The 26,353-nt window shown below is 32.3% G+C and overlaps 2 protein-coding genes across 3 annotated transcripts; both read left to right on the forward strand.

Annotated features, from left to right (window-relative positions):
* Positions 1-5,979: 5,979 nt before the first annotated feature.
* LOC126701497 (probable glutathione peroxidase 2) lies at positions 5,980-10,847 on the forward strand. 2 transcript variants are annotated; one of them, XM_050399627.1, is made up of 7 exons: positions 5,986-6,222; positions 6,621-6,697; positions 8,992-9,053; positions 9,158-9,276; positions 9,659-9,826; positions 9,914-9,954; positions 10,633-10,847. In XM_050399627.1, exons 1-6 carry the CDS (start codon positions 6,070-6,072, stop codon positions 9,944-9,946), a joined length of 612 nt encoding a protein of 203 aa, XP_050255584.1. In that variant the 5' UTR covers positions 5,986-6,069; the 3' UTR covers positions 9,947-9,954; positions 10,633-10,847. The 2 variants fall into 2 exon arrangements, with proteins under 2 accessions (XP_050255585.1, XP_050255584.1); XM_050399628.1 differs by lacking the exon at positions 10,633-10,847 and having other exon boundaries at positions 5,980-6,222; positions 9,914-9,955.
* Positions 10,848-19,375: 8,528 nt separating this feature from the next.
* LOC126703842 (uncharacterized) lies at positions 19,376-19,945 on the forward strand. The gene has a single exon (XM_050402910.1). The coding sequence runs from the start codon at positions 19,376-19,378 to the stop codon at positions 19,943-19,945; it is 570 nt and encodes a 189-aa protein (XP_050258867.1).
* The last annotated feature ends 6,408 nt before the right edge of the window (positions 19,946-26,353 follow it).

The following is a 26,353-nucleotide window of genomic DNA, read 5'->3' on the forward strand; positions in this document are numbered from 1 at the left end:
AACTTTAAAAGATATCTGAATTTATACATGAATCATAAATATGATTGGAGAGAACAAAGAAAACCATTTTTAGTGCAGAATGGGTGAGCATTGAACTACGGTCCATAATGGTTCCCTTGCAATGCTTGTGCAAAAACAGCCTAAACAATAGAGGATATGAGGAAAACAAAATAGACTATGAAACATGGAACCACTAATCAGATTGAAAAAGAATACATAAATCCCAACTAAGTCCTCAGGATAATAATATCAATTTCCCGGTGAAAAAATAATATATAAATATGTGTGTGTGTGATGAAAGAATTGACGGTAATAGTGGAGACAGCAAGAACACTCTGCCCACACCAAGCATGATACCTAAGCAGAAAACATAAACCAACAAAAAATTAAAAAACTCTCATCTGAAAAACCAAATATCAAATCACGACTTCAATTAAATCAAAGGGAGCCTAGCAGTTACCTAAAAGCTTCAATCAAGAGTTCAAAACATAGTTCCATAGAATTTGAGAGTAATAGTGGCAACTATCAGTATATATACTGCCCTACATACTTCCTTGCTTCTTTTTTTATATATAGGTTATAAAATTCATTGAAACAAAAAGGGAAATGGTTTTACCTTATGGAAGAATAAATCCAAAAATACAAATTCAAAATGTTAACTCTTAAAATCTAACTTATGATATCTATGAATCCATGAAAACTTAATGAAGAATCTGAGGTCACAACCTACACCCACTCAATAAGAATCCTTCAAAACAGAAGATTTTCTAAATCAAAACCCAATAACTATATAGCATCAAATCAACTGTGCCTAAAATTATTATTAAACCCCATAACTATCTGCAACACACAGCCCATACATATCACTGAAGATTCTTAAACCACAATCTACATCAATATGAATTAATTTTTTAGCCACAATAAATTAATCATCAGGCCAACTCTTAGGCCTTTCAAAAACACAAAAAAAAAAAAAAAAAAAACCATTAAATTGATACTATCTCCACTATGAAACCCATTGATATTTACAATATTTTCTTACAAAACCTGTAGAATTTGAAATCCGTAAATCGATAGAAAACCTAATTTAAGACATATAATTAAAACATAACTTTGAGGCTCTGTTCCATTTAAACCAATTTCAATCTAAATTTTAACCCATATCAATCAAATAAAATTGAAACTTGAAAAAGATCAGATTGAAAAATTCATATATAATACAAAATTTTCTCAATTGAGTCTAATTTTACAGATTTTGAAAACCAAAACGATATAGAAAGCATAGTAAGATCCATTTAACAGAAAAAAAAATCAATTGAAAGACCTAAACTTATATGCATGTATATTATAACTCAAACCCAAAGAGACAACAAAAATAGGGGTAGGTATATAAGAGAGAGAATCAAATCAAACATGTATTTCTATTATTGCTTACTTTGAGATTGAATTCCAAGACTGAAACTTAAAGTCCATAATTCCAACAACAAAAACACCAAAAACCTCTTTATCTAACAGATCAGAAAATAGAAAATCAAAATTTTTGTTTTTTATAGAGCAGGTTTTGATCGCTTACCGTTGCCAGGAAGAGATTGTCTCAAATGGGAGTGGCGACCAAGGAGAAGGATTTGTGTCTAGGGTTTTTAGTTTTGGGGTTTCCTACGTATTCTCTTGCAGACTCCAATCGTGTTTCCAAGTTGAGTTTGTGTTTAATGCTTTTACTTTTTTTTTAAAGATAAGCATCCGGTTAGATGGGAGTGGAGACAAAGAAGAAGGATTTGGGTCTAGGGTTTTCAGTTTTGGGGTTTCCTGCGTATTCTCTTGCAGACTCCAATCGTGTTTTCAAGTTGAGTTTGTGTGTGTCTAACGCTTGTGTCTAATGTTTTTTTATTTTATTTTATTTTATTTTTTTTAAGATAAGCATCTGGTTTTGTTTTTGGGGAGAAGAAGGAGATGGGACTACGTGAAGATGAGAGGGAGTTTTATGAGTCTGTGTTATTGTGTTTTCGTTTAAGGGGGAGAGTGTTTTTTTAATTGGGTTTTGGTTTTGGGGAGAAGGAAATTTTCGGGTTTTAGGCTTTTGGCTTTTGGTTTTTTTTTTTTTTTTAGCTGAAATTTTTGGTTTTTATTTTTTTTATTTTACTTTTTAATAATGTTAGGTTTTAGAATTTTTTTTTTTTAATATTGTGCTGACGTGGAAAATTGTGGGAGCTTAAAAAGTTTCGGTTTTATATATATATATATATATGATGTATAAATTTTAATTAAGACCCAAAAATTTGATATATAAAAATTATTTTTAAAATATTATACTCTTTTCAAATGTTTAACATTTTATTAATACGTTTTATTAATCGGCACCACCAGCCAACAAGCTCTAATCGGCACCACCAGCTAGCTCCAGGCTCTGCTGGCGTTGCCCATCACCAACTCCTCATCAAAAAGACCACCATGGCCGACCTTGCATCGCCGCTTGACCTCTTGTCATCACCACATGGTGGTGGCTTCCTTTACCACCATGGCCGAGCACCTCCAAACCCCAAATGTCACCACTTGCCACCGCCACTACAGGCGGTGGGCTCCTCTCATCTCAACCTTTTTCGAGCTCACTGCCACCAGAGAATCTCTAGTTCTGATTTGAGTTATTGGCTCGGTGGGTTTTTTGGTTTTCCAATATGGGTTTGTGAGTTTTTATTGCTTTCTTTTGGGTGGTTATTGGAGTGATTTGGTTAGATTTATGGTTTAATGCTCATATATTGTGGATTGCAAGTGGTTTATGGTTAGATTAATGGTTTAATGGTCAGATTTTTAGGTGGTGGCTGGGATGTTGTGATGGTGGTGGTTGTCTTTTTTTTTTTCTCTCTTCTAGATTTGGTTTTTGGGGTGCTTTAGTGGTTCATGCTCATTTGATGGTGGTTGGTGGTGGTTTTCACTCATTTGGGGTGGTTGGTGATTGCTTGCATTTTCACATGTTTTGTCCTTTCAAATACTTGAAAATGTTTTTTGTAAAATATTTTATATTAAACTTTTTTACATGTAAAATATTTTACATTTTAAAATATTTTATATTGAAACAAACAGAACATATATATGTGATAAGAAGATGATAATTATTGCTCATAAAATATATACATATATATATATATATATATGTATGTATGTATATACCCCAACAGTCTATGTTTAAGTAGGGACAACTTGAGGATAACACTGTAAAAATACATTTCTAACTCTCACCTAAAAAATTTTCTACAAAAAATGATCACTTTCCCACTAACTAATTTCTTCAAAACAACTATATGTTTACATTTTTATTTTTGTTTTTGTTTTTGTTTTTGTTTTTGTTTTTGCTTTTGTTTTAAGAAAAAAATTAAACAAAAAAACTATATATATATACACACACACTAGTGAGCCTCTCACGTGTTCAAAGACTCTTCTATTTTTTAGGTAAAACTTAGGGTACGTTTGGTATGTTGTAATAGTTCCTGTAATGGAATAGTTATTCATGTGTAATAGCAATTCGGTCATTTGGTTGTATTTTTATTATATGGATTAGTTATTACATTGGAATGACTATTTTTTAAATTAAAGAATAGATATTCCTCTTTAAAATGGATGTAATAACTATTCCTTAATATATATAATAGGTTTTAAAATTAATATATTTCCAAAAATATAAAGTTTCCTTATACATCATTTTTTACAAGCTTTCCATATGTAACAACTAAACTTATGAATAGTAAGAGCAATTATATCAGTCGATGCAAATTCTCCTTCTATTTTGCACAAAAAAAGCTACTTTTTCTATTTTACACACTCATTTTTACAAAACACCCACATCAGTTTATCTATTCTACACGTTTATTCAATAAAATATTCATTCTTTTACAATTTTTTATTATTTTCTCTCCCTCACAGACCCAATCCACCTCTCTCTCACTTTCTCATCAACCAAACAATAATTACAATCCTCCATTTCATAATAAAATAACCACAAAACATCCAAATGACGCCATGGAACAAATTTTGGGTTTTTTTTGACAATTTTTTTTTTGTTTTTTATCTTACTGGTTTTTTTTTTTTTTTTTTTTTTTTTTTTTTTTTTTTTTTTTTTTTTTTGCAGAGTGAAACGGAAATGGCTGTGAAAGAAGAAGAAGAAGAAGATGGGTTTGTTTTTCTATCTTGTGACGATTTTTTTGTAGATGAACTACTTGACTTGACTAACGAAGATGGGTTTGTAAAAGAAGAAGAAGAGGAAAAAGATAGAAGCTTTGTCTCTAACCACAAAAATTCCAACACCAGAACCACCACTTTCACTGCAAGCAAAGACGAGTTTGGCTCCGTGCCCACAAGCGAACTCGGTAGAGATGAAGGGGGATTGAGGTGAGGTGAGAGTAGAAACAAAGAGAGAGTCAGGTGAGAGTGAGAGTGAGAGCATAGCCAAGAGAGAGAAAAAAACTAATAAAATATTAAATGGACAAGTTTACCCAAACTGATGTGGGTGTTTTTTTTGCTCATATTGTGTAAAATGAGCACCTTTTTCCATTTTGCACAATTTTACACAATTTTACATCAACTAATGTAATTGCTCTAACAGTTATTCCATTACAATGTCTTCTATTCCCAGTAATAAAGATTACTATTCTTAATGTAATCTACATTCAGTGTACCAAACGTACCCTTAATAATTTGCATTTATTATAATTTGGAAATATATATTTTTATTTTTCAAACAAATAAAAAGGAAAAACTTTAGAGACAAGGAAAAATAAGATGCATGTGAGGAGAAAGAACGCTAAATTTTAGGAATTCTCTTAGTTTTTATTTTATTTTATTTTATTATTAAATTGGGGTGTTTTACTTTTATTGGGATGAAAAAATAAAAAATAAAAAAGATAATTTTTAGGGAATAAAAAGGTAAACGTGAAGTGAAAAAAAAAATCCTAAATTTTAGGAGTTCTCTTTTTGAATTCAAAACGAAATTTGATATATAACATTTATAACTCTATTTTTAAAAGAAATTACTCTTCATTAATGAGGGTATTTTTGAACCACATAAAAAGCCAATTAAAAAAAAGGAATCTTCTTATATATAGTATAAATATATTCTTTTTTTCAATAATATCCATTCTTGTATTTGTTAATTAAGGCGACAAAGTATAATTTGAACCTAATATCGTAGGGAAATTATTGTGTACTCCCATAGTACCATAAATGCGTACTCTCATATAAATGGTGGATCTCACTAATTAAATTCATGGTGAGACTCACCATTTATGTGAGATGAGGAAGTAAGCATTTATGGTAATCGAGAAGTATCTAATAATTTTCCAATATTATCGTAATACAAGCTTTAACATTCTCAACCTTTTATTTTCTATGAAACTAATTAAAATCTGTTTTTTTTTTTTAAAATAATAATAATTTTCAATTTTTAAGTTTGTCATCCCTATTCCTTGCCTATTTTAAGTTTTTGTTTTTTTTTGGGTCAAATCCTATTTCTAAGTTAAGTCCGGTTAATGTGTGTCCTTAGGGCACACATTAAGCTATCTATTTTTGGAAACATTTTCTCAAAAATTGAAAAAACTGTCAATAATTTTTAAGCTCCCGAGAAATTTTTTTCGAAAAAAGGAAATTATAAGGGTACACATTACCAAAATCTTTCTAAGTTTGTCATCCCTATTCCTCGCCTATTTCCTCGTTGACTACGGTAGCAATGACCATAAATTAAGAGTATTTTGAACTACCAACTCACTTTGCTTTAAAAAAAAAAAAAAAAAAAAAAAAACTAGTGAGACTCACTAGTTTTATTTATTTATTTATTAATTTAATTAATTTTATGTTAATTTATTTTTTCCAAGTTGGTCCTTCCTAACATTTAACCCCATCCACCAGCCTCACCTGTCAATAATAACACTACAAAAATGTCAACATTGCATCAGTATCATATTATCAATTTCTTAGGAAGTTCTTTCTCAAAAAAAAAAAAAAAAAAAAAAAAAAATTTCTTAGGAAGTTTTTAATGACATTGATACATAATAATTGCACGGATTGCCTTGACATTGGACTAGCATGCAATTGTTGAAATTTACCAACTTTGTCTCTTTTTTCTTCCTTCTTATAAGTTTCTTCTTCGGATTGTACCTGTACACAAACCCATCTTCTCTTCTTTCTCACAGCATGGCTGAAAACACTTCCAAATCCATATATGATTTTACTGTCAAGGTATTGAGTTTTTCTTCTTTTCTTGTTTTTTTCTTTCATTTCTCTGTTATGCTCTGTGTTTGGTGGCTGAGAAAACTGATTCAAAGAGAAAGAAAAGTTAAAGTTTGATGCTTTATGGTGTTTTGGGTACCAAAAAGTGAAAACACCAAACAATTTAATTGGACTGTGCATTAGTGTTTGGTGGGTCATGTATGTTTTCTTTTTGGTCCTATTCGAGAACTGGGATTTGTGCTTTACTTTTGAATTGGTCAACTGTGATGTGGTATATAAGCTTTCTTTTTTTGTTTAGATGGATATACTTATTATTTTTTATCATGGTTCTTAAGAAAAGAGTTGTTTGGAATTGGCTTTTTCTTTTTCTTTTTCTTTTCTTTGTTATTAATTGAATTTGATGGCAGGATATCCGTGGAAATGATGTAAGCCTGAGTGAATACAATGGCAAGGTGCTCCTGATTGTCAACGTTGCTTCAAAATGGTATTCTAATCTAATCTCTTTTCCTTTTGATTCCTTAGGCATGATAAATTTCCTAGTTCATGTTGGTGTGTGTGTGTGTGTGTGTGTGCGAGAGAGAGAGAGAGAGAGAGAGAGAGAGAGAGAGAGAGAGAGAGAGAGAGAGAGAGAGAGGATCCAATTTCATCGATCTCTCTGACTGGGAAAAAGGAGTTAGGACCGATGGTTTGGTGATTAACAGTGGTACAATTTGATATTCTATGAATTAATAAAGTTTTAAAATACCAATTTGGTAATAAACACTCATATTTTTGTTTTGCTCAATCTTTGGCCATGGAGCGTTGAATCATTTTTCTTGTCCTCATGAATTTGTGCCAATGAGCTCATTGGCGCCTTCTCTCGTAAAAGCAAGGTGAAGGGTGTAGTCATGGGATTAAGACCTTGATTACAAATAATAATAAAAAGTTCATAAATTTGTAATCACCTCATTGAGTTCAATTATGAAAATTTTTTGGTTTTTCTTATTTCTTTGATGGCTGGTTGTATTTATAATGATCTGTATTGAATTCTTTCTATGCAATAGCTTATTCCTCTTATTTTAATGGGGCACACAACTCAGCTTGCCATGTTTTAGATCTGCAATTAAAACAAGACCTACTTAAGATTTGATTATCATATTGACTTAGACGTGTTATTTAAAATTTGGATATATTCTTATGTTATTATTAGAGTTTGATTGAGATTGCACCGGGTAAGGATTGATGTAATATAGATAAATTTCTGATTAAAATTATAGAATAAAGCTAATTTCCTCATCTGTGTGTGTGGAGGTTTTTCTGCATATCTTTTACCCTTTTGATGCTTGAAATTTTCAAGGTAATATAGACATTTTTGAGATTGAGATAGGTGACAATTACTTTAAAGCTTACTAGATTCTCCACACTTATTTCATGTATGATTGATTCATGGGACCCATCAACATCTGCAAAACATGTGGAAGAATCTTCTCTGCTCTTGAAAGAGATTATTGACAGTGCCATTCTTTGAGGTTGCACTATTTCCATAATGTAAATGATTGTTTCTTCACCACATCTTACGTGGTGGGACTTAATGGTAGGATCCACTATGTGAGAAAGGATGGTGTGGAAAAAGTTATTCCTGGTGTGGAAATAGTAGTTCCCTTCTCTTAAAAATCACTTGCAGAAGAGATACAGATGATAGAAGGGATAAAAAGTTGTTCAATAAAATTGGCAATGCTACCACCCTCCACCCATAATAGGAGATTAGTGGGTATATAATATTTATAGGAAAACATATGCATATGGTTGGATTTGTACTTGAACCCTATTGAATCCCTTATCCAACACAATCAATTGACAACAGTATATGAAGGATATCAGGAGTCAAGGCGAAACAAAAATGTACTAATGATTCAAAACACTCCTAAGTTATCCTCTTCATTGACCTGGTCTTCACTTAATTACAGTGGTAATAAATATGATATTTGTCTATTCAAAAAAAGAAAAGAAAAATATTTTACTCAATTTAATGATTCGTTACTGAGATGTTATGAACAACAGAAAATGAATGGAAATTAAAAAGTTTCTATCTTGTTAGATGGAATATTAAAATTTGAGAGCAATTGGCAGCCACGACTTCCTTAAATAGGGTAGTTTGAAATCAAAGTAGCATTCAAGTTTTGTTTTGTGTGTGGCGTGTTAAAGAATATTGCATCTAAGTTCAGGGGTTATTTCATCAAGGGAAGCTATGTGATGTACTAACAATTCAAAACACTCCTAAGTTATCCTCTTCGTCGACCTGGTCTTCACTTAATTACAGTGGTAATAAATATGACATTTGTCTATTCAGAAAAAGAAAAGAAAAATATTTTACTCAATTTAATGATTCGTTACTGAGATGTTATGAACAGCAGAAAAGGAATGGAAATTAAAAAAGTTTCTATCTCGTTAGATGGAAAATTAAAATTTGAGAGCAATTGGCAGCCACGACTTCCTTAAATAGGGTAGTTTGAAATCAAAGTAGCATTCAAGTTTTGTTTTGTGTGCGGCGTGTTAAAGAATATTGCATCTAAGTTCAGGGGTTATTTCATCAGGGGAAGCTCTGTGAGTTAACTCTAATCCGTCTTTTACTTAAACTATTTAGATCATGTGGATGATCCTTAGTATTAAAGAAAAATTTTGAGCTTATTTAATTTGGATCTATGATTTACTTTAAGGTTGTAAGCCATCATATTTGTTACCTTTATTGTTGTATATCTCACTTTTTTCCAATTCATAAAATCGCCGTTATTGTTGCAGTGGTTTGACACAAACAAATTACAAGGAATTGAATGTTCTGTATGAAAAGTACAAAAACCAAGGTCTGTCTTTCATTCTTACATAGCAATGTACAATATTTATCAATACATTTTTTTTCATTATCATCTCTGTGGTATTGATTATCTATGTAATTTTCTTTTGGCAGGGTTTGAGATCTTGGCATTTCCTTGCAACCAATTTTTAGGACAAGAACCAGGAAACAATGAAGAGATTCAGGAAGCTGCATGCACAATGTTCAAAGCTGAATTCCCAATCTTTGATAAGGTAATTCCTCACCAATGAAATAGTAAAAAATGGATGATGTTTTTGAGCAATCCGTATATGCAGTTCTATTGTGCAAATTAATTTACAATAAAGCTGATCAAAATGGAATTAGGATATGCATTAGCATGTAATAACGCAAAAGCTAATCTTCTGCATAAGATATAAATCTAGCAAGCATGCCTCGCTGGGGTTGGGATCTACTTTTGAGATTTCATTAGCCAGGATGTAACTGATTTGGTTTTGATAATAATCCTATAATTCATTTGTTCGATGTGGCATGTATTTGGCCCTAAGGAAGGGGGTTTTTTTTCCTCAGATTTGAGAAATCCACATGAATTTGTGTTAAATGTCTCTTTTAACTGTTAACTGTTAACTGTTATAGGTTGAGGTGAATGGGAAGAATGCAGCACCCATTTACAAGTTCCTTAAATCACAGAAAGGAGGGGTATTTGGAGATGCCCTAAAATGGAACTTCACAAAGTTTCTATTAAACAAAGAAGGAAAGGTTGTGGAGCGATATGCACCAACTACATCCCCTCTTAAAGTAGAGGTTAGAACAATGTATTCCTTTCTGCGATTTCTATTTCTGCCAAAAACTGTAATTGCAGCTGATTGTTGTTTCAAATTTTTCTTGCAGAAAGACATCCAGAAACTCTTGGAAGCTTCATGAGCACCAAGGTTTGAAGATTTATATTTCATTTAGAACAGACTAAAGTCACTGTTAATTCCATTGGTATGGAAAAAGAAAAAAAAATGTTCTCTATAATAATCTATATGGTCCCTGGTATAATTTTTATATAGGGTAGATGTTTGTTGAAATGTTAATGTGTTTTGACTTTCAGACCATGGTGCACTAGATTGTTGAACCATATCAGTTAACTGGTTTATCTTTAATCTTCTTTGTTTTTATTCAACCAAAAGTTTGATTCTTTTCATTATCTACTCTTTTCAGTTCACAAGGTTTCAATTAATAAGCCATGACCTTATTATTTCATATCTGAATTTTCTCTCTTGCTTTCTCTCATACACACACGTATTATTTCATAAGAAGAGCCTTTAGATTTGCAGAAGAAAGTATTAGACATATGCATTATATTCAAATTTCGAGTATATTTATGACCATCATGTTGCCAGAATTAAGACTTAATATACTCTGCATATGTTAATTGTTAGCTGATTAACAGTGTAGTTTTTTCCCATCAAAAAAAAAAAAAAAAAAAACAGTAGTTTTTTTTTTTTTTTTGGGGGGGGAGGGGGGGGTGGGGGGGGGAACGGGTGCTGAACTCTACTTATTTTATTTATTAAAAATAAAATTCCATCATCTAATATTGCCTCCTTTGCTTTCTTTGTTTGCAGGATATGCATAATAATGGCTCTAGAAGTTCATTGAGTACGTAGATTTGAAGTTTGTTGTGTGCATATGTGGAGCTGAATCATAAGTTTATAAGTGGTGCTTGATTAATCAGTTATAAGTCTTTGTTACTGTTATCTTCCTTGTCATATTATTATTATTATTAATGTGGTTGGATATTGTTTAGAATAATAAAGATGCCAAGAATAAATTTCATCTATGTATATCTGTGGATGTTTTTATTTTTAATGCTAGAAAAGAAAAATCATTGGTAAATATTAGAGGATTTTACCTATAAAAATTTTCAGGATTTCTCAATGTACATGAAATGAAATGGATAAATTTAAGTTATGAGACTAGACTATCTCTACGTCCAAAGGAACTTAAAATTTCTTATTAAAAAACTTGAAATAAAAAGGACCTCCAAATTTAAACAGTCATTTGGTAAAACTTGAAACTTCCCAATTCCCGTGATTTGAAATGATTCATGTTTGTCGTAGTTATAAGAAACCATGATTTTTTATTTTCTAGTTAGAGGAGTTTACTTAAAAATGAATCTCCCTCAACAGGTCTCTAACTATTATGGAGGAAAGTAGTCAATAGGAATACTTCAGCGGCAATTAACATTATGAATTTTTTTATAATTCAATAGTTGAGAAAGGGATCACCTTACATATTTCCAATGGAAATACAAGGAGATATCAGTTGAGTTATAAAGTTCTTGGCCAATTAGCATTATGAATGGTTATTTCTGAATTTTAACCGTTAATATTTGGTCTTAATATAAATTCTACATGGCCTTTACGGTATGTTACATTGCTCAGCAGGTTTCGAAATTTGGTTTTTCCATTGGTAACTAGCTCCCCAAAGAGAACGGGGGTATACAATAGATAACAAGTAGTTAGGATTGAATAACTTGCAGGACAAGGCATAAGATGAGTGACATCAAAGAGAATCTGGAAACCACTCAATGGCTTGTCATGGGCGTCGTAACTTTGAAAATTTCTGTTTCTTTCTCTGATAAATGGAGAAGTAAGATGCTTACTGTAATTATTTCTAGATGAAAGTGGGGAAATTTACCATTATGGAATACAAGTTTCCAAAGCAACTTCTATGTTGATATTTATTGATAAGTCATACGATCAAATTCCTTGTACTAAGAATGGATTTTCAATTCAAGCAGAAATGTTTCCCACCAGGCAATTAAATAACATTGCAACTATGAAGAGCAGCCAAGACCACTGAGAAAACAGCCAAATTCAATCCAATCATGGGTAACTAGTTGGCTGGAAAAGGAGATTAAGAATCGAGACCACTGGCAACAATTCACTGTCCTATTAGCTATTACTTTATGGGCCACAGGGGATACATGGGAATTAGGCAAACTATGAAGGAAACCTGATATATGCTACTGATATGCTGCAAAGTCTTAGGCATATGATTTTTTTTTGGGTGCAGAGAAGCTCAACATTCTTGTTTGGATCAACCTATGGTACCACATAATTGTTGCACCTTGGAACACTTTTTTTGGCTGCCATGGCTGGAAATTGCTCTAACTAGTGTATTAATATACTAATATCCCCTTCAAGGTATCTTCAGCTGGTATGTAACAAATACAAGTGTAGCATTTTTCTGGCAATCAGACTTAAGGTATTTGAGAATCATGAGGCTGTGTCTGATGTTATAATACTTATTATTAGAAGGGGAAGTTTGTCAATATAGCAATGGCCTTAGTCCTACTCCTAAGCTAATAGCAAAGCCAACAGTAGGGGTGGCAAAATCAACCGAAACACACCCACTTAAATAAGACCCAAATCCACTTAATTATTAATTAAGCTAAATGGGCATTAACCCAATTAAATCCAATTAATATTAATATTTATTGGGTTTTAATTAGGTACCCTATTAGACCTAATTATGATTTAAGTATCATTTCTACAAATTACCCAACTCTAAAATACCCCAAAAACCACTGAAAATTATCAAAATACCCCCTAAACCTAAAAAATGACCAAAATACCCCTAAACTTGAAAATGACCAAAATACCCCCTAAAATCTATAAAAAGACCAAAATACCCCATAAACTGAAAAACTGACCGAAATACTTCCTAAACCTAAAAATGATTAAAATACCCCCGAAACCTAAAAAAGTGATTGAAATACATCCAAAACCTAAAAAATGATCAAAATACCCCCTAAATATAGAAAATGACTAAAATACCCCCGAAACCTAAAAATGACCAAAATACCCCTTAAACCTAAAAAATGACCAAAATTTGGGGCACAACAACCCACTGTATGTAATTTTAATTCCTTTCTAGAATCTAAACTTCTTATTTCTTTGATAGCTGGTTGTATTTAGGATGGTTTGTATTGAATTCTTTCTATATATGTAATAGCTTATTCCTTTTTTTTAGTTATTTTAGTGGGGTACACTAGGGTTGTCGTAGTTAGGTTTGCATCTAAAACAAGACCTGCACAAGATTTGATTATCATATTGACTTAGATTTGATCTTTAAAATTTGATATATTCTTTAGATCTTATTAGAGTTTGATTGTGATTGTACTTGGAGAGGGCCAATGTAATAATGATAAAATTCCAATCTATATATATCTAAAAGCTGAAGTATAGAATTTCTTGTTGTTATGCTCTAGTTGAACCACATCTATATCTTTTTTCTTTCCGATTTTCCTATAATTTTTTTAACATTTAATTTTTTTTAATATTTACACTTCTCCAACCTTTCTCCCTCCCTTACTTTTTCATCTCCCCACTACTTCTCCAACCTTTCTCCCTTCCTCCCTTACCTTTTCATCTCCCCACTACCCTCTACGTTAATATCATTCTTCCTTTTTCCCTTCACCTTCCTTTATTTTTGTCTTTTCTTATTTACACCCTCTTACTATAAATTTGTCACTATCTCTTCCATTCTATGCATAGTTTTCCCTCACAAAAAAGGTTCTCTCTCTCTCTCTCTCTCTCTCAATTTTTTGGTGGATTTTTATTTTTTATTTTTCTTCCATCTCTGCTTTAGGTTGATAATTTTTTAAAACTCTACTTTGGGTTAATGCAATTTAGTTTTGTTTTTTAAATTGTTGTTGTTGTTGGTTTTTATTTTTATTTTATTTATTTTCATTGTTAAATGTCATCCTATTGCGTTATAAAGAATTAAATATAGCATATAAAAATATAATATTATTCTATTACATAGCATGATTTGGATAATTTGGTATTTATTATAATTCGTTATTCATTTGATTAAATAGCATGATTTTTTATAGTGCTCAATTCAGATGTTAAACTATGAGACTTTTCTAATTTTGTTTTGTTTTGTTTTGTTTTTAAAATCCTTTGTAGTGGACAAAGTACTCTTAATAATTGTATTAGAAGTACTCTATAATGCCATTTATTTAGAGAAAAGCAAAGGTTAGCCAAACGAAAATAATCGGATGAGTGAAAATTTTTAACTTTTGCAATTTTATTTTAATTATTATTATTTTATAACAATGCAAATAAAGAAATTTAATTCTTAGATTTTGCTAATAATTGTTTATTTGATAATATGTTTTGGGTGAATGAAATTACAATTTACGCAAAGAAAATAACCTTAATAGATTATCAACAACAAATTTTTTTCCTAATTGGTCCAATTAATCATTGTTAAGTTTTATTAATTTTTTTAATTACGTTTTTTGGTGTTTTGAATTATAGGTAGAAAAAAAAAGGTTTGAGAAAGTTTCTTTAAAAACTAAAAAAATAATTTCCAAATTTCATATTCTTTTTAATGACTCACAAAATTTTATAAATAACTTTTATTAAAAAATGAATATTTTCTTTAACTTGCCTTTTGAATTTCTGAGAAAAATTGTATTGTTTCCATTTTGGTATGACAAAATTTATATTTATGATTTATGATTGTTCTTATATTACATTTATGATTGTTCCTATAATAAATAAAAATATGATTATAAAATACACTACTCTTTATTAAATTAGTTTAAATCATTTTTATTAAAACCACCATAAAAATAATTATTACGCGTAACGCGCGGGTTCGCGACTAGTTTATAATATAGAACAAAACTAATTACCTCATCTGTGTGGAGATTTTTATGGATATCTTTTACCCTTTTGATGCCTGAAATTTTCATGGCAATATAGGCATTTCAGAGACTGACACAATTTGTTGTGGATTGTCCACTCTGGATTCAGGGTATTTGACTTTCAGATGTTCTTGGAGTTAGCACTTGTTTCTATGGAGAGTTAAATTAGGGTTCAGCTGTCTTCCTTCATGCAAGGCTAAATTTCTAGCTATCTAGAGGTGATCCACAAGGACCTCAACAAGAGCTTCAAACAGAAGAAATTCCTCATCATTTTGTGGTAGAAAACCAGCAGGGGGGGCAACCAGAAATTCAAAGAATTAAGCTGAGTTAAATTGCATCACATCAGGTATGAACACCATCTTCCTCCAAACCACATCAATCTGGCCGCATAGTATATTCAGCTGTTATGTAATCCAGGTTTCAGTGTCATAATATCCCCCTCCAAGGTATCTTCAGCTAGTATGTAACAAATACAAGGGTAGCAATTTGCCTGGCAATCAGAGAAGCCTTAATATTTTTGAAAAACAATGGGGTTGTTATCTGATGTTATAAAACTTATTATTAGTAGGGGAAGCTAGTCAATATTGCAGTTGCCTTAGTTCTAAGCTAATAGCAAAGCCAAAAATAAGTGACGAGAGGACCAAACTCTCACCTATAACTCTATAAGACATTTGTATAGTGTTTTTTTTTTTTTTTCAAATCAAAGATTTGAATAAGAAAAACAGTGACAAGTGCGCTACTTGCCGACAAGTTTGAGCCTTAGACAATGCTCAATAGAGATGATTCAACACAAATACTGTCATGGCATAAAGATAATAACATTTTAATATCTATTGACCAAATTACTGTTTCACTGGTTTTATAGATGTCAAAAGTTAACCTAGGTACTATGCATTATTTCTTAAAGAAGCTTAGTATTTTGAGATCAATCTAATGCATGAACATCCATTTGGTGTACTAAAATCAAATTCTTAGTTATATTGTAGCTAGGAACATAATACAAAATGTTGCAATCTGAAGATTGTCTTGCTGGCCAGTATTTGGCAATGTTAACACACATAGTTATACATTTTACTCTTTGGAAGTTGAGGTATTTGCAGTCATGTTTGATTTGATGCAAGGATAGCCTTTTCATAACCCAAATAACCAGCATTTGGGTTGATGGTGGTGTACGAACTTAGGAAGATGGGTAGCAAAAGCAATCAGTTCACTTGGTGTTTGATTTTGGATTCCTTTCCTGCACCTCAAAATTGTATGTAGGCTCTAGTTGGCATTGGAAAAAACTAGACTTGAGGACAACCTTCATGTTCATAGCATTGATCTGATACTTGATAAAATATATGCGTGTGTGTGTGAGAAATGTTTCTAGGTAATGTTTGTATGAGCAAATAAGCAATAAGACGTGGTGGTGCTGTAACATGCGCATTTTGGTCATTGTTGCTAATAAGTTGGTTTGAGAAATGGAATTGATCCACACCAATTTCTAGGTAATGTTTCTGTCGAGTGCTTGATTTTGAATGAGAAAGGCAAGGGATTTTAGGTTTCTCCCCAGAAAGGATTATATGTTACCTGAGGATCAGGCAATTGCTGCCATTAGGAAGCAAGAGCGAGCTAGAATTGAGTTAAAAAATGTGTATCCTTGTTCTGATGAAAACAGAGAGATTTGTTGTAGTGGGGGTTTCAATGTAAGTTTATTGTCATGTAGGCCAATCGATGGCCATTCTGTTTAGGTATGGAATTGTTTGTGATGTATTGTGCGACTTGTGTCTTCGGTTTTGTCAGCTTTCTCTGTACGGTGTTGCTGTTCTCACCATCTTTCAATGAAATTCACTTGATTATTAAAGGAAAAAAAAAGGGTTTTTTTATTTTTTTGGCTTAGCACTACCACTACAACTACAACACATGAGCACGATGATAGAATTCAAAAGACTTGGAGAAGCAATGTTGAGTATGTGACTCTTGATAAGCGTGGGGGTGGAGGGAGTAAATAGCTCTACAAACGAATGGATCGATTCGAATTGGAAAATGGAAAGATTTGTACAAGTTATATCTTCTTTCGTCACCACTTTGTGGAAAATCGTTAGATATGAATATGTTATATACCTGTAACTCAATTGGTGAAATAGTGTCTCTCTCCAAAAAAAGCTTGTTTTTTTTTTTTTTTTTACTGCCGCGCAAAGAAAATATTTTGTGGTGAATGAACAAGATATTGAGGAATTGTCCATACGTAAAATCATAATTATTGATACAGGCCTTTTCCACATAAAAAGGGAATTTTTTGTTACAATTGAAGTAGAAGTGATGTGGATTATTCAAGAATCAAAGTTGATTTTCTTTATAAAAAGAAGATATCTTGGATAGAACCTCCACCCCGAGGTGATGAAGGAATCTCAGATAACCCCTCCCTTCCTAGACCGAGATCTCCCACCTTCCAAGCTCACCCTAAGGGACACGACAAAGAAAACACAGAACCCAATGAAGAAATTACCTCCTCATTAATGAGACCCCTCACCTAATGTTAGCCACATTAAATGCTGAATGACTGGCTTAAATAATAGAGACACCCTCAAAAGTCCTCTTTCATGATGAAGAAATAGTAGTGCAAAAGGATGATGGAACAAGTGTCCCCCCAAACCCAGTTGGGGGTTGGACAGCTGGAGGAGGAAGAGAAAGAATTCATCTCAGTTTTTCATTGCCAATTCTTAATCAGATATGAGTTAAGGTCCAAGATAACAAAATTCAAAGAAACAATAAATAACTTTCAAAAACGTAAAATACAATAGAAATCTTTTAGGTAGGATGTTTGTTTTCGAAAATAACTTCTTTTGAAAAGATCATTTCTAAAATTAAATAAATGTTTTCTTTTTGATGGCCCAAATAAGTGTTTTCTACCAAAATATTCTTCCATCCACAATATTTCTTTTGGCAAATTACAATTTACCCACCCGTGGTTTGAATAAAATTTAAGTTGCACACCTATGTTTGAAACTTAATACTTTACTCACATGAGGTCTGATTGAAATTTAAGTTGTCTAGTTGTAGTTTGAAATCCCATGTTGCAAGTGTTCCACTGGATTCTTTTTGATTTTGTATTTTTATGTTTTTTTGTATTTTTGGAGGAGAGAGACATAAAAGTAGAGAAAATTACATATTTAGCTTTGTTTTTATCAGAGGTGGGTTATGGAACTCTAATTGAGCTAACTTCAAGTGGGTAAAGTGTCAAATTACAAATCACAAGTAGACAACTTAAATTTCGGTCAAACCACAAGTGGGTAAGTTATAATTTGCCCTATTTCTTTAAAGTATAGCTAGATATCTCAAAATGACTCCAGGTAAATATTGAGAGTATGTATGCAGCATTTGAGAGGTGGAATAGAAGAGTGTGCATATTGCACGAGGTCTTTGAGGAAGACCAAAAGGGTCGCACACATGTAACTTACACATATAAAATCAATCTTTTAAATTATTAAAACAAAGAAACTAAGGTTCTTATAAAAGCAGTGGCACAATCCATTCCGACATATACTATGGGGGTCTTCCAGTTACCGGTGAAGCTATGTGATGAGCTTAACGCCTTGTGTGCAAGGTTTTGGTGGGGACAGATGGGTGATGAGAAAAAAATCCATTGGAAGAGTTGGAGGGTTTTATGCCAACCAAAGAAGGAAGGAGGGATGGGATTTCGCGACATAAGACTGTTCAACTTAGCTATGTTAGCCAAACAAGGGTGGCGTCTTTTACAGGAAAAAGATTCACTGTTATATGGCTGCTTTAAGGCGAAGTATTTCCCACGTTGCAGCTTTTTGGAGGCAAAGGATGTGCCAAATAGTTCTTATGTTTGGAAAAGCCGTATTGCAGCCCAACCGATCTTGAAGAAAGGTTGTTGTTGGTGGGTGGGGGATGGATCGTCTATATGGGCGTTGCAGGACAAGTGGATTCCGAACTATCCTACGAATAGGATATTACATATACCTGGTGAGGTGGACAGGGAGCTGCGGGTTTGTGATCTAATGGACTGGACTTGCCATGGATGGGACAGGGAGAAAATTGGCAGCATGTTCCATAGGGAGGAAGCAGAAGCTATCTATTGCATTCCCTTGAGCAAACGACACCTTTCGGATACCATAGTATGGATGCCTAATAAGGATGGGGAGTACTCGGTTCGGTCAGGCTACCACACTGCCAGGATGGTGCAAAAGGAAAAGCCTGGTTTTGAAGAATGCTCGACGTCGAATACCAATAGCCTCATTTGGGCAAAGTTGTGGAAGCTGCGTATACCAAACAAAGTTAAAATTTTTGGGTGGAGAGCAAGTCATGAAATACTACCAACAAGAGTAAATCTGGCCAAGCGCCAAATTCTAAGGGATGACATCTGTCAACTTTGCAAGCAAGACTCAGAGTCGGTGTTACATACATTATGGGATTGTGCGGTGGCTAGAGATGTTTGGGCTGGAAGTCAGACTAGGTTGCAGAAGTGTGGAAGTGGTCAAGACAATTTTATCAAGTTGATGGAGGAGATGATACTAAAGTTGACGAACGAAGAGATGTAACTTTTTCTTGTGCTGTGCTGGGTTATATGGAACCAGCGAAACACCATTGTTCACGAAGGAACCTTACAGGACCCAAACAGATTGGTACAACGAGCTATGGACCTGTTGGAGGAGTATAGAGAGTCTCAAGTCCAGCTTGCTATACCGAATCGGACTGTGCCTGTGCAGACATGGAAGCCACCGACTGGGTCTCAATACAAAATAAACTTCGATGCGGCGGTGTTTGCTGATATCAAGGTTTCCGGTGTTGGTGTGGTCATCCGGAATGACAAGGGAGAAGTCATGGCGGCCTTGTCTGCTAGAGGGCCACCGGTGATGGACAGTGAGGAGGCTGAGGTGTTGGCAGGGCGTAAGGCATTGGAGTTTGCATTGGATGTGGGCTTTTCGGAAGTGGTTCTGGAGGGAGATAATGTTGGTGTGATGCGGTCCATTCAATTGACAGGTGCGAATAACTCACGCCTGGGTCATATATATGGGGATATCCACTGTCTGGCAGCAAGCTTTAGAGTTTGGTCGGTTAGTAATGTAAAACGAACGGCTAATTCTGTTGCCCATTCATTGGCCAAATATGCTAGACAAGTAGTTGATGAACAGGTTTGGTTGGAAGAGTCCCCACCACCTACTCAAGATGCGTTGTACTTTGATTCCTGCTTTGTTAATGTTTGAATGAAATCTGAGTTCACTTTAAAAAAAAAGGTTTTTTTTTTTTTTTTTTAATATCTAAAGTAATAATGGTAGTCTATAATTTGCCCCATCCTTTCTTAAAAGTTATCATGGCCTTTGAGTGGAGTTGTGGTATACCTTTATGTTAGAACTCATTTCCCTCTCCCATGTGTGTGTGTTTGTTTCTCAAAAAATGAAAAAAAAAATGGTAGTCATATAATTTGGCTTATGCAATCCAATGTATATAATAGGTGTTCTCTTGAGGAATTTTCTTTCCTTTTCCTGGCTTGTTTATATATTAAATTCCTACTTACTTATTCCATAAAAAAATCCTACATGCGTATCAATTATTTATGTTGTTATGATATTTAGCTTATTGGCCAAAATTCCATGACAAGTTGAATGTAATTTCAATTTCAATTTTTACATGGATAAACTACATATTTGGTCTTTATCATTTACTCCATATTTTAATTTGATTCCAAACTTTTCAATTATATCAATTTAGTTTCTAATCTTTTAGTGTCATGTCAATTTAGTCAATGCCATTATATTTTGGATGAAAATTGCTTACATGGCAAATGATCAAAATAAAGTTTTAGTTTATTGTCACATCAATGGAATCTAATTTTTATTTTGTTCATTAGACGTATCATCAATTTTCATTCAATAGATAACAGTATGGACTAAATTAACATAGTATTGAAAAGTTAGGGATCAAATTGATATAATTGAAAGGTTAGGAATCAAATTGAAATATGGTGTATAAGATAAGGATCAAAAATGTATTTTAACCTTTTTACATTGTATTCATGTACTGTTGTGAATTTAAACTTGTAATGGAATAAATGGGAGGATAAGAAAATTTGGCTATCTATAATTGAGATTCCATTAGTAGAAATATAAGCCAAAACATCACTTGATTGGGTCTCAACTATTGGTAAAGAAGTCATACATCCTTCACCTAAATGCAAACTTGATTTAGCAGCTGCTAACCACCCAACAACTATTCCATCCCCATTGTCCATTGAGCCCGCTCTGAACAATCTTCCCTTTGCTGGATTATTACTAATGTAATCATAAAAAACCATTTTCAGGAATTTGAGGTCAGGTGCAGAAAATTGAAGTCGGTATATGCATAAATTTGGTCGTACGGAACTTAATGTGTCAATCAAAAAGAGAGATGAAATCAAAAGTTAGAAATTCAATTTGACTGAAACTTCACCCCTCACTCACCTCTCAGTGGGTCATATGAATCTGCCAGAACTTTAGAGAATTTTGTTACGAATTTCTTTGCCATTCCAGACTTTAGCCTCATTGTATTTTTCTCATTTCCCAAGAAATTCAACATCCAATTCCCACATTAAAGGGCTAGAGAGAACCTTAAAACTCTAGAGCTAAAATGCTTCTCATCTCTCTGCCTTCTCCCCTCCAATTGTCCAATTACCAATTACAAAGAGAGGAGACTAAAACCACTACATGCATCAAAGCCTTCTTTGTTCTTGAGTGTTTGCTGGTGTTCGAAATCATTGGTGAACACTCCCAAATCCAAAAGGTCTCGGAGTGATCAAGGATACTTGATCATGCGGTTGGCAGCTCAACTTGTAGATTCAGAGCTATCACGAAGAAATGATACAAGGAATTAGTTGCTAGCAAGAGTTGAAAACTCAATAAATAGTCATTACTTAGTTTGGAGGGTTTTGTAAGTGACACATTTTGCAACTATTATTGTTTGGTGAATCGTTTGATGCTAGAGGTTCCAAATAGTTTTTTCAGCCTAGTTCTCGGATTTTTCTCTTCTTAAACACTTCGGTATTCTTGTGGGTGCTTTATTGTTGTTTGGGATTGTTATTTTGTTTATTTATCCATGCATATGTCAATTGGTCAATTACATTAACAATTGAGCTTAATTTTTCTAAGCCATTAATGTGGTATCTAAATTCGATTTTATTAAATTAGAATTTTCTGTTTCTCAAAAAAAGAAAAAAAAAAGAAAAGAAAAAAAGATTCTGCTAGTAGATTTCGGCACCTTTGGTCTACTACTTGATGGGGGCTGGTTTATATTTCCTTATTGAAGTATCCATTACAAAAAAAAAAAAAAAAAAGGTCTACATACCGCGCTTTATTGACACAAATATAATTAGTGCATATGTGGTGGATAGCGAGTTAGGGACCCACTAATAAGTACTTACAGCCCATGGCTCATAAATCATGACTTTTGCTGTGAGAGAATCGTGGAAAGAAGGAAAATCTTTTTATATTCTTTAAAAAGACTTTCTTAACCAAAATTTACAAAGAAAAGAGAAATATACCAACAATAACAAAATCTACAAACAGACATTGTCGTGCAAGTGTGCAACCATTGTCTTTTTATATTCTTTAAAAGACTCTTTCTTAACCAAAATTTACGGAGAAAAAAGAAATATACCAACAATAGAAAAATCTACTTTTTATTAAGTATAGTTTTTAAAATTTTTTTTTTTAAGATATCAAAAAAAAAAAAAAAAACTATACTTAATAAAAAGTACAGTTTCTAAATGGGAAATTAAACAGACACAATTGTGATATGAGTAAAATACTAAGAGGATGTTTTACTATTTCGAGATGAAAGATTTAAATCCGACATTGCAATTGACGTGACAAAATAAAAAATATAAGGGTAAACTATATATTTAGTCCCTATTTTATACATCATATTTCAATTTAATCAATAACTTTTTAATTGTGTTAAGTTGGTTCCTAACCTTTTAATATCATGTTAATTTAGTCATTGTCATTATCTTTTGAATAAAAATTGACAACGTGTCTAATAGTTAAAATAAAAAAATTAGCTTTTGTGGATGTGACAATAAACTAAAATTTTATTTTGGCTGTTTGTTATGTCAGCAATTTTCATCCAAGATATAACAATAGAGACTACATTGACATGACACCGAAATGTTATGCACCAAATTGACACAATTAAAAGGTTAATGACTGAATTGAAATATGGTATAAAGGATAAGGACCAAATATGTAGTTTATCCAAAATATAATGACTTTCTAATTATTAACTTCCATTACAGAGGAAGATAATTAGGAAACTAATGGCCTTGTATTTGGGGTCAAGGTCTTAGGTTTTATGCATTATTAAAGCCATAATAATTTTGTGAAATGTATAACGGAATAATGGATTCCAAGATCAAGATGATAGAGATTCCGCAAGATTAAGATTAGCATGGATATTAATTATTTGCATTAAATTTATTGGTGTAACTTAAAAACACAAAATAATGATATTGTAATTCATATAGCTCCTAAGGAATAAATATTTCATCATCTATTTACCACGATCTGTTCTTCACTTTGTAATTTTGTATATTTCTAAGTTAACAAAATATGGCTTGCATGTTGTGTAATTTTTTGTCTTCATCTAAGTAAGGTATTGTTACCACTGCGTACCCTTGGCGTGATCGTTACTCCATAATTATAAGTCCTTGTGAGGTGTGAGGGGATAAGAGTCAGGATTCAAGTTTCTAGGAGAGAGCTTTATACACACATATACACTTATATTAGGTTAGAGTAGATTTTTTTTTTAATATTAAAAAAGAAAAAGAAAAAGAAAAAGGAAAAGAAAGTAAGGTATTGCTTTGGGATCCCAATATTGAGCTACTATTTTCTTGCATGCCTACTCATTAGTCAATGTAAAGTATGAAGTTATTTTCTATTTATGTTGGAGAGATAACACCTTGGGGAGCCTCCAACTAAGTAGGTTGTTGTTGTTGTTGTTGTTGTTGTTGTTGTTTTTTTTTTTTTTTTTTTTTTTTTTTTTTTGATAAGACCAACTAAGTAGTTAATATAACATATATTCCCAACAATCTCCCTAAAAAATTATGAAGTTCTAAAGAAACCCTAATTTTCTCTTAATAGGATATACCCATCAAAAAGTGATAAACAGAAAAACGGGGTAAAAAAAACAATTTTTGGTTTCCACAATGAGGTAGTAGTGGAGTATTATCAAGCAAAAAACAATAAATAAGGACAGAGAAAAAAAATACTAGTATTAATTATGAATGAGATGGAAAGCAATAGCATTTAATGATATTTTTTTAGCCGTTAGATCACTTACAAATCTACAGTGAAAAAAAAGTGTAACTTCACAAGAGTTACACCAGGTGTAACTTCACAAGAGTTACACCAGGTGTAACTTGAACCCATCTCATATATATATATATATATATATTTGATTTGATAGTTATAATAGTAGAATGAAGATTTGAACTATGAATATCATGGATATACTAGAAAGTATCGACAAGTTGAATTGCAAGGCTCTTGACTAGAATGCTATAACTTGACCCTAAATTTTTTTTTCAAAAATTAACTATAGGGCGCAAACAACAAATATTATATGAATGCATATTGTATATTGTGTACCAAAGGTCCAAAACTTATTTTAATCATATACAGAAACACTTTTTAAGACAAACCAAGTTAACCAACTTATGCATCTGCATACATAAAAAAAATAAAAAATCCATATGACCAGAATTAATTGAGATGGTTAATAAGGAACAACATGATTACATGAAGCTTTATTATTTTTTTCTATAGTCTTCAAGATCAATTTATAAAGGTAGCTCATGGCAGAAGACCCTCATTTATAGAATCAAAGATCTAGTCATATAATTTACAAATACATTTCATATAATAGTTCAAAATATCAAATGAGTCTTTTAGAACACGAGACCATGAGCTTCATTTCTTTATAATAACATAGCTTGCTCAAAAATACGAGACCAAGAACAACAAATACCAAACAATATGGATCGCTACTATCCTATTTTGTCTTTTAATCATCACAATTATCTTGTTTGACAGCAACCACGTGATCGATCTCAAATTCTAATTCTATCATGTGACACAATTTCTCATGTATATTAATTTAATTTTTGTTCATTCAACCTTTCTAATTAATGCACAAAATATTACAAAATACTGTGTCTTGCCTTAAATATGAAAATAAGTTGAAATGATAAGCCTTGCTCCACATATAAGAACATCAAATAAGAGTTGATCGAATTATCAACACACTCCCAAAAAAAAAAAAAAAAATCAACATAAAAAACTTTTTAAAAAAAATTGCTTAGTATTTCCTCAAATGAATTCAATTTGATAGTTTAAAAGTATACACTTAGCCTGGATAAGATTCTGCTTCATGCACCTTTTCGTGAAGGTATACTGCCATACAACAGCAACGATCATTGATGCAATTATGAAAGCAAAAAATGAAGAAGTAAATTACACAGACAAAAATAAAATATATATTAAATAAATTGATACAAACCCACAGAAGAAACAACACATTGTCTTTATGTATTCATGGATAAAGTAGACGAGGAACTCATTACCCAATAAAGAACATGCAAGCAACGTGAGATGTTACGTGTAAGACTGTAAGTGTAAGTGCATTAAAAGGGACCACCACTGACCACTTTGTCGAAGCCCTACTCCTTTACTATGATTATTTTTACAAGAGAGACAAAAGTCCAAGGAGTGATAATTGATATAAATTAATATATTTGGTTAATATGGCTGTAATTAATTATTATGGATATCATAAAAATTAAGAGATGGATTTAGAAAGAAGGGAATGCTGAATTACTTTTAAAAAGATGAATAACGTACTTTTAAAAAGAAGGGAATAATATTCACAAGAAGAAAATAAGTTTGGTAAATTTGACATGCTCGCATAGGTCAGGAGACAACTGGATAGGAGAATTATTATAATTAGTCCAAATACTCACTTGCAAAGTAGAAATATTGATTCCAACGCTTTGGTTTTTCAGTACCCTCGGTACCTTAAGTAGATCGAATTGTGACTATAATTGGTGCTGGAGTAGAACAGTAGATAGAGCAAACGAATTGAAGATGTTTTCATTAAAATGTCATATATATAATATTCTCAATTCTCAGCATAGAAAAAGGTTGTCATAGAAATTCATACTGAACCAAACATGACCAATTGATGGACTAGTTGTTCGTTTGGGAACGCAGAATCTGTTGGCGGGTCCTTTTTTGTTTTGTTTATTTTGGTTTTTTCTAGGTTTTGAGCTTTGACCTATATATGCAACATTCTCTCTCCTACTTATTTGGCTGTGGGTAGTTTTGTGTAATCTTGTTGGAATGATTTCCATCTCAAAGAATCATGCTTGGTGATTTTGTTGTGACTTGTGATGTGGGGCACGACATGGGTTTTTTTTAGGTTTGCCCCTTGGTGGCTTGAATGGAATTATCTACTTGAAAAATTAAAAGAAGAAAGATTTCAAGGGTCATTTTTTAAAAGGGGTTTACAAACTTTACATACATACTTTTTCAAGGTTTTGACAAAAAAACAAACAAAACATTCATGTAGAGAGAGTGTATGTCTTA

This window comes from Quercus robur, chromosome 10 (assembly GCF_932294415.1).
Source record: "Quercus robur chromosome 10, dhQueRobu3.1, whole genome shotgun sequence".
NCBI classification, from domain to species: Eukaryota; Viridiplantae; Streptophyta; class Magnoliopsida; order Fagales; family Fagaceae; genus Quercus; species Quercus robur.

Bases quoted from the DNA above. Each gene is read 5' to 3' on its own strand.
- LOC126701497 (XM_050399628.1), top strand. From the start codon at position 6,070: ATGCAATTGTTGAAATTTACCAACTTTGTCTCTTTTTTCTTCCTTCTT. The intron at 9,277-9,658 runs GTAATTCCTCAC...TAACTGTTATAG, and splicing joins AATTCCCAATCTTTGATAAG to GTTGAGGTGAATGGGAAGAA. The intron at 9,827-9,913 runs GTTAGAACAATG...TTTTTCTTGCAG, and splicing joins CATCCCCTCTTAAAGTAGAG to AAAGACATCCAGAAACTCTT.
- LOC126703842 (XM_050402910.1), top strand. From the start codon at position 19,376: ATGGACCTGTTGGAGGAGTATAGAGAGTCTCAAGTCCAGCTTGCTATA.